At 56.6% G+C, this 13,819-nt stretch overlaps 1 protein-coding gene across 8 annotated transcripts in view; it reads right to left on the reverse strand.

Annotated features, from left to right (window-relative positions):
* WDR90 (WD repeat domain 90) overlaps positions 1-13,819 on the reverse strand; it is a 37,040-nt gene that overhangs the window by 21,925 nt on the left and 1,296 nt on the right. For 2 of the 8 annotated variants that reach the window (XM_059861311.1, XM_059861317.1), the window contains exons 1-15: positions 12,359-13,106; positions 12,099-12,275; positions 11,694-11,811; positions 10,955-11,125; positions 9,654-9,777; positions 9,258-9,322; positions 9,054-9,163; positions 7,748-7,969; positions 7,030-7,098; positions 5,544-5,678; positions 5,307-5,452; positions 5,006-5,063; positions 3,689-3,807; positions 3,136-3,297; positions 567-694 (exon numbers count right to left, since the gene is read on the reverse strand). In XM_059861311.1, coding sequence (XP_059717294.1) covers positions 567-694; positions 3,136-3,297; positions 3,689-3,807; positions 5,006-5,063; positions 5,307-5,452; positions 5,544-5,678; positions 7,030-7,098; positions 7,748-7,969; positions 9,054-9,163; positions 9,258-9,322; positions 9,654-9,777; positions 10,955-11,125; positions 11,694-11,811; positions 12,099-12,275; positions 12,359-12,469 — 1,915 coding nt within the window. In that variant the 5' untranslated portion in view covers positions 12,470-13,106. Of the gene's footprint in view, positions 1-566; positions 695-3,135; positions 3,298-3,688; positions 3,808-5,005; positions 5,064-5,306; positions 5,453-5,543; positions 5,679-7,029; positions 7,099-7,747; positions 7,970-9,053; positions 9,164-9,257; positions 9,323-9,653; positions 9,778-10,954; positions 11,126-11,693; positions 11,812-12,098; positions 12,276-12,358; positions 13,108-13,819 lie in introns of those variants that run through there. The other 6 variants (XM_059861312.1, XM_059861316.1, XM_059861313.1 and 3 more) reach the window with 6 other exon arrangements.

Below are 13,819 nucleotides of genomic sequence, written 5' to 3' on the forward strand. Positions count from 1 at the left end.
AGAGCAATCACACTTGAAAGTGAATTCTTCCTGCTGCTCAAGTTAATGGAAGAGCTGAAAGTTGGTCTACTTAACGTAGAGCAACAAAGATTCCCCGAACGCTCTGCAGCAGCTGAATAATGAAAAAATCCCCAAATTCATCTTTTTCTTTAATCTTAGTTCTTTTTCCATCTCTCCATTAAGCCTCCCATCAGCAAATGAAGACCTTGTCTCATGTTTCTAAAAGTAGTGTTTCTCTGAAAGTGCAATCAGCATTTAAAATGCTAAAATCTTTCTTAAAATGATACTTTGCTGCACTAAGGAAGATTATTTGCAGTCCTTAAGAGGCAAATAGCAATGATCTAAACAACCCCAAAATAATCCTTCAGCAGTAGGTAAAGAGCTGGTTGGTTTGAGCAGATTTCTGACCCCCATGGTGGTGGTGGTCCCTGGTTGTTGGTCCCCCTGTCCCTGCTAGCTCCTGCTCCCACCTGAGCTGTTCCCTGCCTGCTCCTGCTCCCACCTGAGCTGTTCCCTGCCTGCTCCTGCTCCCATCTGAGCTGTCCCCTGCCTGCTCCAGCTCCCACCTGAGCTGTCCCCTGCCTGCTCCTGCCCATCCTCCCGGGGCTGTGCAGGCAGCAGGCGCCGTGCACTCCGCACACAGACGTTCTTGTAGTCCACCTCCAGCACGTGGCCACTCCTGCTGCACACAAAGCTGTGAAAAAAAACCCAGGAGACCTGCTTTTAGTAAAAAAACAACTTGGTTTACCTTGTTTGTGTAAAGCAATCCTGGCTCACAAGTAATATAAGAGGTCAAGAAGGTGTCCAAGTGTTCCACACACCTCCAAAGAAGTCAGAGCTTCCTATTTAGTTTCCTGACCCTTTGGAATAGAAATTAGTAAAAGAGCTAAAAGCTTGCCATAAACTCCAGAAAGAATCCTCCCTCTGCCACAGGCTGGCTGAGCTGACAGCTCTGCCTTTGTGGGACAACATGGGGTGGCAACAAAGGTCTGGCTTTGATGATTAAAATAAAACAACAAAGTGTGTGTCTGTATGCAAGAGGATGTGTACCAGGCTCCTCCCGCTGACCCAGGAATCCAACAGAGAGTTTCAGGTGGGGAGAGAGTCACTAAATATGGCATGACATGGCAGCAGCATGGCAAGAGGAAAGAGGCAGTTCTGCAAGCAGCCAAAGCCCTTTTGGGAGGTGACACGTGCTAAGTGGGGAGAGCCTCTCCGAGCTCCAGAGGGCAGCTGTATTTTGAGGGAGAAGCCCAGCACAGCGCCATGGTGGAGGGGGAAGGTGAATGCTAACAGGGAGAGCTGCAGAGCTCCTTCCTGCTGGGCTGCCCGGGACAGGTGACAGTGACAGGCTGTAAGAGATGGTCTGAAGCTTCCCTCATGGTCTGAAGTTTCCCTCATTTGCCTCACGACCGTCACAAAGACAGAGACCAAGACCCTGAGGACCCTGACTGGAGTTCTGGCCTGCATGGGGTGGATGCCTGCCAAGTGACTGCAGGTGTGTTTGCAGTGCTGCCAGGGTGCACTGCTTTGGGCAGGGGCTGGCAAGGAGCAGCTTCATACCCACTCATCACAATAGCCCATGAACTTCCCACCTCTTGGCTAAAAGAACTTTCTAGGGTAACTTTGGTGACGGAAAATCCCTCATCTGCCTCACAACCACTGTGATGGACAGAGATCGAAGCCCCCTCCAAAGGACTGAGATCCCCATAATTCTGACATGGGGAGGGGGCTGGCCTGACGGAAGCGAGATGCTTTCCAAGTGTTGCCTGCAGGTGTGTTTGCTGGACCAAGACTGCTTTCCCATGGAAACCAGTCCTGAGACAATGGGTCTCACTCACTGCTGAGACTGACTTATCCTGTTTTGGAACATGGACTGTCTGTACCCATTTTCAGTAGACTCATTCTCCATTGTCCTTTACCTGTTCCTCCCTCAGCAGAGGACCATAACAGACCCCTGAGTTAACCAAGACTGAGATTTCCCCCAATGTCACAAGATGGGTCTATTGGCCGGACCACGAGGATTTCATCTCTCCGTTGGTAGCGATACCCCTTCCCCTCTTTCTCTCTCTCACTATCCTTTATTCTCCTTTCTAATCCTTCCATGGCATTTGCTGTGGGCACTCAGTAAAGGTGCATTTGTTTTGATTAATACCGAAATCCCCTCTGTGTTGTTTTTGCACTCTGAGATCAGTTAAGGAAACATCACAACACAGCTCCTTACAGGGCACACAGAGCTCCTGACAGGGCACGCACAGCCCCTCACAACCCCTTTACAGTGCACCCAGCCCCTCTCAGGGCACACCCAGCCCCTCACAGCCCCTTACAGTGCACCCAGCCCCTCTCAGGGCACACCCAGCCCCTCACAGCCCCTTACAGCGCACCCAGCCCCTCTCAGGGCACACCCAGCCCCTCACAGCCCCTTACAGTGACCCAGCCCCTCTCAGAGCACACCCAGCCCCTCACAGCCCCTTACAGTGCACCCAGCCCCTCTCAGGGCACACCCAGCCCCTCACAGCCCCTCACAGTGCACCCAGCCCCTCTCAGGGCACACCCAGCCCCTCACAGCCCCTTACAGTGCACCCAGCCCCTCTCAGGGCACACCCAGCCCCTCACAGCCCCTTACAGTGCACCCAGCCCCTCACAGCCCCTTACAGTGCACCCAGCCCCTCTCAGGGCACACCCAGCCCCTCACAGCCCCTTACAGTGCACCCAGCCCCTCTCAGGGCACACCCAGCCCCTCACAGCCCCTTACAGTGCACCCAGCCCCTCTCAGAGCACACCCAGCCCCTCACAGCCCCTTACAGTGCACCCAGCCCCTCTCAGGGCACACCCAGCCCCTCACAGCCCCTTACAGTGCACCCAGCCCCTCTCAGGGCACACCCAGCCCCTCACAGCCCCTTACAGTGCACCCAGCCCCTCTCAGGGCACACCCAGCCCCTTACAGTGCACCCAGCCCCTCTCAGAGCACACCCAGCCCCTCACAGCCCCTTACAGTGCACCCAGCCCCTCTCAGGGCACACCCAGCCCCTTACAGTGCACCCAGCCCCTCTCAGAGCACACCCAGCCCCTCACAGCCCCTTACAGTGCACCCAGCCCCTCTCAGAGCACACCCAGCCCCTCACAGCCCCTTACAGTGCACGGTTCTCTGGCTCCTGCGGGGGCCCAGGCCCCTCCTCAAAGGCCAGGTCGGTGAACTCCAGGGCGTGGCACTGGCCCAGGCTGACAGGACACGAGCGCAGGGCTCCGCTCCGCACTCGCCACAGCCTGATGTTGTCCCGGCCACACGACACCATCCTGTGCAGGGAGACATGGCCTGAGCACCACGGCAGGGCTCCCCAGGCCCCTGAGGGAAGGGCCGCTGACAGCAAGGACTGAGAGCAGGAATGGCAACCAGGTGGCTGCAGCACCACAGTTCCCCCCTAGCCGTGCCAGAGCTATCAAATAAAAGGGGTTTGGGGTGAAGGGACCCCAAAGCTCATCTCATTCCACCCCTGCCATGGGCACCTTCCACTGTCCCAGGCTGCTCCAAGCCCCATCCAACCTGGCCTTGGACACTGCCAGGGATCCAGGGGCAGCCACAGCTGCTCTGGGCAGCCTGTGCCAGGGCCTGCCCACCCTCACTGGGAACAATTCCTTACCAACATCTAAGAATCAATACTTTCAATTTCTTTTCCTGGCACACTACCTGGTATCATCAAAGCAAGCAATCTTCATGGCCTGGATGTCCACATCTGTGTGTGCTTTGGCCAGCACAGTCACGCCTCCACCATGGGTCACCTGAGCAGTGTTCCACACCACCACCATCTGAAGCAAGAAAATATGATGGGAGAGCTGCTCAAAACCTTGGCAGCAAAAGAGCTTTTCATCCCACAGCTGCTCCAGAGCTGGGCACAAAGTATTGATGACAGAGCTGGAGCAGGGAAATAAAACCCCTTGCACAGAGGGTTTGGACAGTCCAACAGCTTTGCAAAGCTTCATGGCAATATCCTCGTCTGCAATCCATAATTAGAGGTTCTAAATCCCAGGGCTGCCTGGCAACAGGGCTCAGACTTGGAAAGAAAATCCACAGAACAGTGAGAACTCTCTGCCTGCTGGGATATAGGAGCTGTCCCAGGGCTGAGGGAGCAGGAGGCAGCACGTGCCCACTGCTCAGTACAGCTCTGTGTGCCCTCAGTGCCCATCACCAGGAGCAAGAGTCAAACCCTCTGCCCCAAAGCTAAGGGGAAGATGTCTGCAGAAATGCAGGAGGATGCTCTGCATTCCAGCACAGTGTTAAAACCAAACCCAGCATCACCTCAGAGGCTGGCATGGGCTGAGGCATCACTCTGGGGGAGATACTCCCTCAGCACCCCCATTCTCCCACCCAGCTTTCCCCCCACTGGTCCCACCTCCCCCGCTCCCACACGGATCACAGAACACTGCCACGTGCTGGGAAAAAAACTGTGTGGCTTTTCCTTCACTTAGTGATGGCACAGCTAATTGCTGATGGTCGTCACTAAAGGATAAAAAACAGTTCCACTGACAAAACAAAACCCTCAGTCCCATGGAACAAGTTTATTTTTGACTGCTCCACGTGGGATCTGTGTCATCCCCAGCTACAAAGCTGGGTGGCAGCTCCAGTGCCTGGCATCCCTTCCCACAGTGATGCCTGGAGCTGGAAGATTTCACCTCACATCTTGACCTAAATGCTCTTAAAATAAAGCTATAATCCCATCACCCTGCCTGGGTCCTAGCTGGGACCACTCCAGGGATAGAACAGCCCCAAAGCACAGCCCCAGCAGGTCTCTCCAGCTGCTTCCAAAAGGATTTGTTCACCTGCAGCTGAGGAACACCCACAAGCATCAGGCAGAGGGAAAGTATTCTCTAGGCAGCTAATGAGAAAGGGATGTTCCCCAAGAAAATGTCTAGGAAAGCTGAGAGCAGAGGTTTGCCTGGAAAATAACTACAGAATCTGGGAGAACAGCTCTCTCAGGGAAACCTCCCAGCCTGTGGCAGCTCTCACCGTTTTGTTGTGCCCGTCCTTCCCCACACCACACAGAACAGCTCCACTGTGGGAAAAGCTGCAGAAGAGAGACCTGGTGAAAAACAGCTCCTTGCACCCTGGGTTCATCCTCACGGGGCATTACAGGGGACAAGTAGTGGGGATGGGGAGACAGCAAGACCTGAGGGATAAGCTCAGCACAGAGCTGGCAGCACACCCAGGCCAGCTGCCAGCAGCTTCGGTGACAAACACAGGCAGCTGTAATTCATCCCTGCCTTAGCAGGCGGGATAAAGCCACTGTGCTGCAACGCTGAGCACCCACCTGAGGGACACGAGGGCGTGCAGGTGGGTTTTGAAGAGGCACAGGCAGGTTCCCGTGGGGAAGTCCCAGAGGCGGCCGAGGCTGCGGGGCCCGGCCTGTGCCGAGGCCAGCACGGAGCCGCTCCCGCTGAGGGCCAGCGCCGCCACCTGCAGGAGGCACGGCCACACGGGAGCCCCGAGAGCCCGGACAGGGCCACGGCAGGGCTGGAGCAGGGCTGGCGAGGGCCGGCTCACTCACCTTGTCTGTGTGTCCAAGGAAGAACCTCTGCTCGCCAGTCTCGAGGAGCAGGGCCACGATGACGGCATGGCAGGGGTACACCACGGCCGTGCTGTCCCGCGTCCACAGGGCCTGCAGCACCGACACAGGGGGACACTGTAGGAATATGCCCCCTTGAGGGGGTGACAAAACTATCCTTTGTCTCCTTAAAAAGGAAAAAAAGCCCAGAAGTTTCGCTCCTTGATTAGGTAAAGACACCTCATAGGACCTGGGGGACTTCACCTCAAACTTAAGGATGGCCAATCGGACAGGAGCCAAATTGCCTGAGCAATTTACTAGAAAAAGAAGAGAACAAAGAAACTAATTGCTTTTGGGGGGTGTTTTATCAGGGGCAAGAGCTTCTTGCACCTGGCTCGGTTTTTCTCTGTAAAGAGTTTTGTTATTTTGCCTTTTCTTAAAACTTTTCTGTTTCCAACACTACCACAGAAGCCATCCTGCTAATTTTATGCCTTCTAAGGTAGCTGAGCTATCTAGGGTGTGATATAAATCTCTGAAAGCTTATGACACCGAGCTCAACAGCTTAGGACACAGCTCCAGAACTGTCCCACAGCCCAGGCACAACTCTTCCCCAGCCCTGGAAGTGTCCAAGGCTGGGTTGGATGGGGTCTGGAACAACCTGGGCTAGTGGGAGGTGGCCCTGGCTGTGGCAGGGGATGGAACGGGATGGCTTTAAGGTCCCTTCCCTACTACTGAACAGCAGATCCAAGGAAAATGACATTGCTGGCAGAGCCTTGAACTGACTGAACCAAACCAAGCCCTCCTTTACCCCAACACAGACCACAGGCAAGGCCCAGTGTGCCACAGAAACAATCCAAATCACAGCCCTTCCTTTCAGCCTCCAACAAAGCAGCACCAGTTTTAACGTGTTAAAAAGAAGTGGAATGTACTGAAGGGTCTGGAGCACAAGTCTGGTGAGAAGCAGCTGGGGAGCCTCAGCCTGGACCTTCTGGGTCTCCACAACTCCCTGACAGGAGTGGGGCAGCCACGTGAGGGTCAGGCTCTGCTGCCAGAAAAGAAGGGAGGGCCTCAAGTTTTGCCAGGGGAGGTTTAGATTGGATATTGGGAAAACTTCTTCACAGAAAGGGTTGTCAGGCTTTGGCACAGCTGCCCAGGGCAGTGGTGGAGTCACCATCCCTGGAGGGATTTAAAAGACATGTGAAACTTGAGGACATGGGTCAGTGGAAGGCCTGGGATTCCTGGGAAAACCAGCTGGAACTGATGTCCTTAGAGGGCTTTTCCATCCTATAATTCCGTCTAATGGGCCCCATAATTTTTAGTTCACCATCCTCACAGCAGAGCAATTGTCACAGATGCTCAGGCTCACCCACTTTGGGATCATTTTCCACATCAAGCAGTGTCACACTCAGCTGCATTTCACACTTCCAAAACATCCATATCCTGGCCACACAATGACAGATCAAGTCCCCAGATCACCCAAGCCACTGACCCATTTGGTGCTGCAGCCTCCAAAGCCAATAATTGTTCTCAGCTTCAAGATGGGATCTGGTACAAGCCCCTGGAAAAGAAAACCAGACAGCACCATCATGCTCAGAGCCAGGCTGGGGTCCACCCTCCATGGGCACCCCAGCCCCAGTGCTTGGCTCTCTGAAGCACAGAGGCAGCTTTGGGTTTCTCCTGTCAGAGGGGACAACTTGAAAGTGCTTAACCTGGCAGAGTCAAAGCTGGCAGCAGGAGGAGCTGTGGTTTCTGAGTTAACCAGCTCTCCCATCCAGCCCCAGCAATGCCCTGGGGCCACTGTGACAATCCCAGAATGGTCTGGGCTGGAAGGAACCTTAAAGTCCACCCACTTCCACCTCCCTGGCCATGGACACCTTCCACTAGCCCAGGTGGCTCCAAGCCCTGTCCAACCTGGCCTTGGGCACTTCCAGGGCTGTCCTGCAGGCTGGGGCTCACCTGTGGGATGGCAAAAGGGCCAGAGCCCTTCCTGTACACACCTGGGCAAACCTGTGGCTTAAGGTCAGCACATTTGAACACAGGGTCCCTCTGTCAAGGCCAGTAGGGTGCTAGTGGCAAGAACTGCTCCTCTGCATCTCTGGGACTCCATGAGTTTAACTGAAACCCCAGCATAAACCTTGTGTTCCCTCTCTTCCTTCATCAGGAATGAACACCCCAGCCCCCTTTTGACCCTCCAGAACTTCACACACCTCCTCTGAGCCAGGGACAGCTCGGGTTGTCTGTCCCCTCCTCTGATGAGCATAGACATGGATGCCACCATCACTGAGTGGCAGGGGCTGCCTCGTGTCCCCTGCACTGTGCAGCTTCTCCTCCAGCACGGGATCTCCAGCAGGCACAGCACTCCCAGGCCCTGGGACTGCCAGGTGAACCTCAGGGATGCTTTTTGTGATCACAGGACACCAATGTGGCACCTGAGAATGAGCAAAGCCTCAGACAGAGCTCAGAGTTCTCCTCCTCCCAGCGCCCTCCACCTGCCCAGGGGCAGAGACAGGGAGACACACACGTCTGTCCAGAGGGCTATTCATAGCAACACAAACAAGGAGGAAAAAATGTGGAGGGAGAGCATCCCTGTGGGTACCTGGCTGGGCCAGGTTGTTAACCAGCCCTCTCCTCATACCCCCAGCACTGTCTGTGCACAGTTCATCTCCTCCAGACAGCAAACCAGAGCCTTGTCCAAATGCTCCTGGAGCTCTGGTAGGTCTGGACCACTGCTCTGGGGAGACTGGTCAGTGCCCAACCACCCTCTGGGGGAAGAACCTTTATCTAATATCCATTAAAACCTGCCCTGACACAGCTCCAGCCATTCCCTAGGTCCTGTCTGTGTCACATGGAGCAGAGATCAGAGCTGCCCCCTTGGAAGGAGCTGCAGCCCTTGACAAGGTCTGACCTCAGTCTCTTTTTCTCCATCTGATCAGACCAAGTGGCTGCTGTACCTCTTACCTTTCCCCTCGAGACCCTTCACCACCCTCACAGCCATCCTTTGGACACCCTCTAATAAGAGAGGTTGTGCTCCTCAGTTCTCTCTCTCCCCCCAGTCCCTCTCCCAGCACCCACCACCACACTGGTAAGCCAGCCTGCACACCAGCTCTCACATCACCCCAGTGGGGAAGGGGAAACCAAGCTGAGGGCAGCTGCCTGCCGCCCCAGTAATGCCAACTCCACACCCTGCTCTGCTCCCTGAGGGCACTGCTCACATTCCTCAGGCTCCACACCTCACTGCCTTATCTATAACTTGGAGACACACCGATGTGCTGCCTCCACAGAGACAGGGAAGATGGATGTCTGGAGATTGCAAGGTACTTGGCACATCTCCTGTCTCTGCGCTGCACCAACTGCACCCCCAGGCAGTCACTGCAGGGCTGTGGTCACCAGACCATGCCTGGAGCAGCTGCCAATGACAACAGGCAGCTTCTACCTCTTAAATTAAGACACAGGGAAAAGCTCCATGGGAAGCAGGAAGGAAGGAGCTGCAGGCCTCCTCCAAAGTGCACTTACAGCTTTGGGACTGCTGACCTGCTGGACAAGGGGCAGGTCACAGACTGCTCTGGAGTGTGTCACCAGCTGGGTCACCGGTGGGTGGCCGGGCTCTTCCAGGACTCGGTCACCTGGGCAACACAAGGAGCAGGTCAAGCTCTTCTGGAAACCCAGGGCACCCAACTGGGCTGGCACAGCCTTGGCTGCCATCCCCAGCATTCCCACCTGCAGGATGTGGGAAGCTCTTCTGGATGGAGTGGTGCAGCAGCTTAGCCCCCTCAGATGGGAACCTGAGCAGAACCAGAGGAAGGCACTGTGTCACTGGCATACTGCATTGGCACCTGGCAATATCACCTGGCACCTCAGCCTGGCACAGAGGCCTCTTTGCTGTCTCCTGTAAGATCCCTCCCCTTGTGCCTCATGATCCTCCAAACACAGGGGTACCAAAGGCAGATGGCACTAAAGGGGTCTGTTACCAACACCTAAATGCTGGAGGTAGGGGGACATAAACCCAGCCCCAGGTTCACCTGATCTGTCATTCCTTAAGTGGCACTGTCCATCCTGCCCCTCCCAGGGGCATGGGGAGGTCTGGGAGCTGCAGGGGGATGGGAGCAGCCATACCTGATGTAGTCATAGAGGTCGTGCCACTTCTCCCCCTTGGGCACAGGGAAGGCCAATTCCCGGGGCATAGGAGCCACCCCACGGCAGGACAGGTCACCCAGGCGGGCCTTGGCCAATGTCACACCTGGCAGGACAGGGACACACACACACACTCTGAGCTCTCCAAGCCCAGGGAGCTGCCTGAAATCCCACTTCCTGAGGGATACAGGCACACACCAGTTCCCACTAGAGAAACCAAGAGCACAAGCCTGAGGTTTGCAACAAACCCACCTTGCACAGGTGTATTCCTGTAACTCTCAAAGAAGAGCCCAGAGCATAAACCCTTGGGTTTCAGTTATAAACCCCCAGGCTCAAGAATCATGTCATTTCTGTTCACTGATTCAGAAGTTTCACATGATTTCTCTTAAAGCTCATTGCCCATTTTCTTACTTACTCCACGAATTTTTAAATTTAGGTAAGTGAAACAGAAAAGGTTTCAGGAAAGATAAAGTAAGTTTCAGGAATTTCAAAGCAGCCCCTATAACTTCTTCCTCACTGATGCTTCCCAGCAGGCTAGGCAGTTCAGACAGAATTCCAGCACAAAAAAGGAAAGAGAGAAAACAAAGGATTTGACCAAAGTACCTCTGCCACACTGAGCAGGTGGATAAAAAAAGTAGGTTGGAAGATTTTTGACACAAAAAAAGCACAGGCTCTTCCAGCAGATAAAAGCACAAGTCTTGCAGAAGTGAGGCTTGATGACACCTTTCATTTTTACCCCTGAAAAAATTTCTAACCTTAGAAAGATATTTAACTTTGCTCTTTTCATTCACTTTTACAGCTGGAAAATGAGAGGATACTTTCCTCCAGAGTTTGGGAGACTGTATTCCATTCCAAATTTCCTTCCAGTGCCTAAAGTGGCTCCAAGAGAGGAGGGGAAGGACTTTGGACAAGGGCCTGGAGGAAAAGGACACAGGGAATGGCCTCCCACTGCCAGAGGGCACAGTTAGAGGGGATATTGGGAAGGAATTGTTCCCTGGGAGGGCAGGCCCTGGCACAGGGTGCCCAGAGAAGCTGTGGCTGCCCCTGGCAGTATCCAAGGTCAGGCTGGACAGGGCTTGGAGCCACCTGGGCTAGTGGGAGGTGTCCCTGCCTGTGCGGAAGCCTAACATTGTACCAAGTATTTTGCCCTTTCTGTTCACATCATTGAGCACCAGTGCTCTGCCAGGGCTGCAAACTCAGCTTTGAGCCCCCATGGGCTCCCCCCACGCTGGGCTGGAGTCTAAGGAGGAAGCAGAGGCCAGCCCAGGCTCTGGGCTCCTCACCTGGCTCAAACAGCAGGTCGCTGGTGCAGAGGTTTTTCACGAGCAGGTTGCAGCAGAGTTTGACCCCCCTGAGGTGGCTGTAGCTGCGGCCCAGGTACAGGGCCAGGATGGAGGGCAGGTCCAGCACCAGGCACGTCCAGCGCGCGTCAGCCGGGGCTGCTCCGGGGACACCTGGGGACGAGAGGGATGGTGGGAAAGAGGCTACAGACAGGGACCTTGCTGGACAGGAGACACAGGGGTCACAGGGCTCAGAATGAAGTATTTACCCGGCAAGACTCCCACCAGGCCTGTGCCAAGTGGGAGGTGGGAAAACATGTCTTGTAGGCTCAGGGTGGGGAAAGGCAGACAGGCATCCTACCATCTCCATGGGCTCATGCCTGGCCTGACACTGCATCCCACTGTTTGGGAGAACAGGGATGGGAGACAGCACAACCAGGAGCTACAGCTCTGACCTGGCTGCAGAGGGGCTCCTGCTCAGGTCAACCACTGCTATCATAAAATCCTGAAATGGTTTGGGTTGGGAGGGACAACCCTTAAACCCATCTCATTCTATCCCCTGCCATGGGCAGGGACACCTCCCACTAGCCCAGGTTGTTCCACGCCCCATCCAACCTGGCCTTGGACCATCTCAGGGATGAGACAGCCACAGCTTAAATGCATAGAGCCAACGTGAGAACTCAATTTACTCTCTAACAATTAGTTCTGGTGGTGGTGTGCCAGCCCAACCCCAGCTCCTCACCCTGCCGGGCTGTGCCCTCGCTGGCTGCCCCGCAGACGAAGGGGAACTGGAGCCAGGTGGCCGAGGATTTGAATTCCTTGAAGAGGTTGGAGAAGGAGATGCGAACCACCTGGTTTTCCTGGGAAGAGACACACACACACACACACACACATACACACGGAGCTTTAGTCACCCTGGTGGCTTCAGCAGGGAAGTGCTGCAGAGGAGGCATGTGGCCCTGTCTCCTGTACCCTCCACATCCCCTGGCCTCGGCAGAGATGTAACCAGGATGGAAACCATCTCCAGCCCGGAGTGACCCACCAGCACCAAAGGGCAGCCACATCCTGCAGCCCCCAAGCCCACCAGTGCCATCCCCAGTCCTTCAATCGGTGATGGCAGTGTAAGAAGCCACCCTGAGTCACGGACCTCGGTGGTGACATCCAGGTGCACGAGGAAGTGCTTGCGGGGCAGGGGCCTGAAGAGCAGGTAGAGGTAGCGCCCTGTCAGCCCCAGGGACTGCGTCCCTGCCCGGGGCAGCTGCAGGTAGCTGCTGGCTGGGTTGGAGCCTCGGATCCGGTAGATTGTTCCCTTCATCCTCGTGTCCTTTGGAAACCAGGCGAGGATGGAGGTGGGTCAGCACTGCCCACCCTTGGCCAGTGTCCCCCACCCCATGGTGGCCCCATTACCGTGAGGGCGGCCACGTCCCCCTCCTTGGCAGAGCGCTTCCACTCCTCCACATGGAAGTGCTTGAAGATGTTCAGGTAGGGACGCTGCCAGGCTACCAGCACCAGGATCATCAGGGGATGGAACCCCAGCCTGGACACCCCCCTGTACGCCCCGAGGTCCCCTGTCCCATCAGCAACCACCCCACTGTCTGCATGTCCTGAGTCTCCCCAGCTCGTGTCAACCCCATGATGCAAGCCTGGTCATGCCCCCATTATCTCTTTACCCCAATCCCCCCAGCCTTGGTGACACCCCCAAGCCCCAGAGTCCTACTGAGAATCCCATTACACCCCTCCTCCAGGCTCTTCCAGCCCCAGGAATGCCCCTGGAACCTCCAAGCCCTGAGCTCCTCCAGTCCCAATGACATCCCCACCACCTCCACACCCCTGACCCTGCAGCCCCTGTGCTGTCCCTGTGCCCCAAGCACGGTGACAGACCTGCTCATGGAATCCCATGTTCTGGGTCCTCCCCACCGTGACAGCCCAGTATCTCCATGTTCCAAGGCTCCCCAGCCCTGGTGGCACCCCTTTACCTCCATGTCCAGAGCCCCCATGTCCAGTGACAATGCAGCCCCCCAGATCCAGCAACGTCCCTGTGCCCGGTGACACCCCCGGTACCCCCCTGCCTGGTGACAGTGCCCCGAGCCCCCAGCCCCAGTGAGGACCCCGAGCCCGAATCCAACCAGCCCCAGCCCAAGTGACATCCCCGTTACCGCCGCTCTCCAAACGCACAGGCCCCTCACCCCCGGCACCCCCGGGCTCCGGATGTCCCCCATCCCCGGCGCCCACCCCACACTCTGGTGACGCCCCCGTTACCACTGTGCTCCGAGCCCCGCCGGAGCTGCCCCATCTGCGGTGACACTCCCATGCCCCGAACTCCCATTCCCGGTGATGCCTCGGTTCCCGCAACCCACTGGCGCCCCGTGTCCCCCCATCCCCGGTCACACCCCCGTCACCCCGTGTCCCCCCATCCCCGGGCACACCCCCGTCACCCCGTGTTCCCCCATCCCCGGGCACACCCCCGTTACCCCGTGTCCCCCCATCCCCGGGCACACCCCCGTCACCCCGTGTCCCCCCATCCCCGGTCACACCCCCGTTACCCCGTGTCCCCCCATTCCCGGTCACACCCCCGTTACCCCGTGTTCCCCCGTGTTCCCCCATCCCCGGTCACACCCCCGTTACCCCGTGTTCCCCCGTGTTCCCCCATCCCCGGTCACACCCCCGTTACCCCGTGTCCCCCCATCCCCGGGCACACCCCCGTTACCCCATGTCCCCAAATCCCCGGGCACACCCCCGTTACCCCGTGTCCCCCATCCCCGGGCACACCCCCGTTACCCCGTGTTCCCCCATCCCCGGTCACACCCCCGTTACCCCGTTTTCCCCCATCCCCGGGCACACCCCCGTTACCCCGTTTTCCCCCATCCC

Source organism: Haemorhous mexicanus, chromosome 17 (assembly GCF_027477595.1).
Source record: "Haemorhous mexicanus isolate bHaeMex1 chromosome 17, bHaeMex1.pri, whole genome shotgun sequence".
Lineage (NCBI taxonomy): Eukaryota > Metazoa > Chordata > Aves > Passeriformes > Fringillidae > Haemorhous > Haemorhous mexicanus.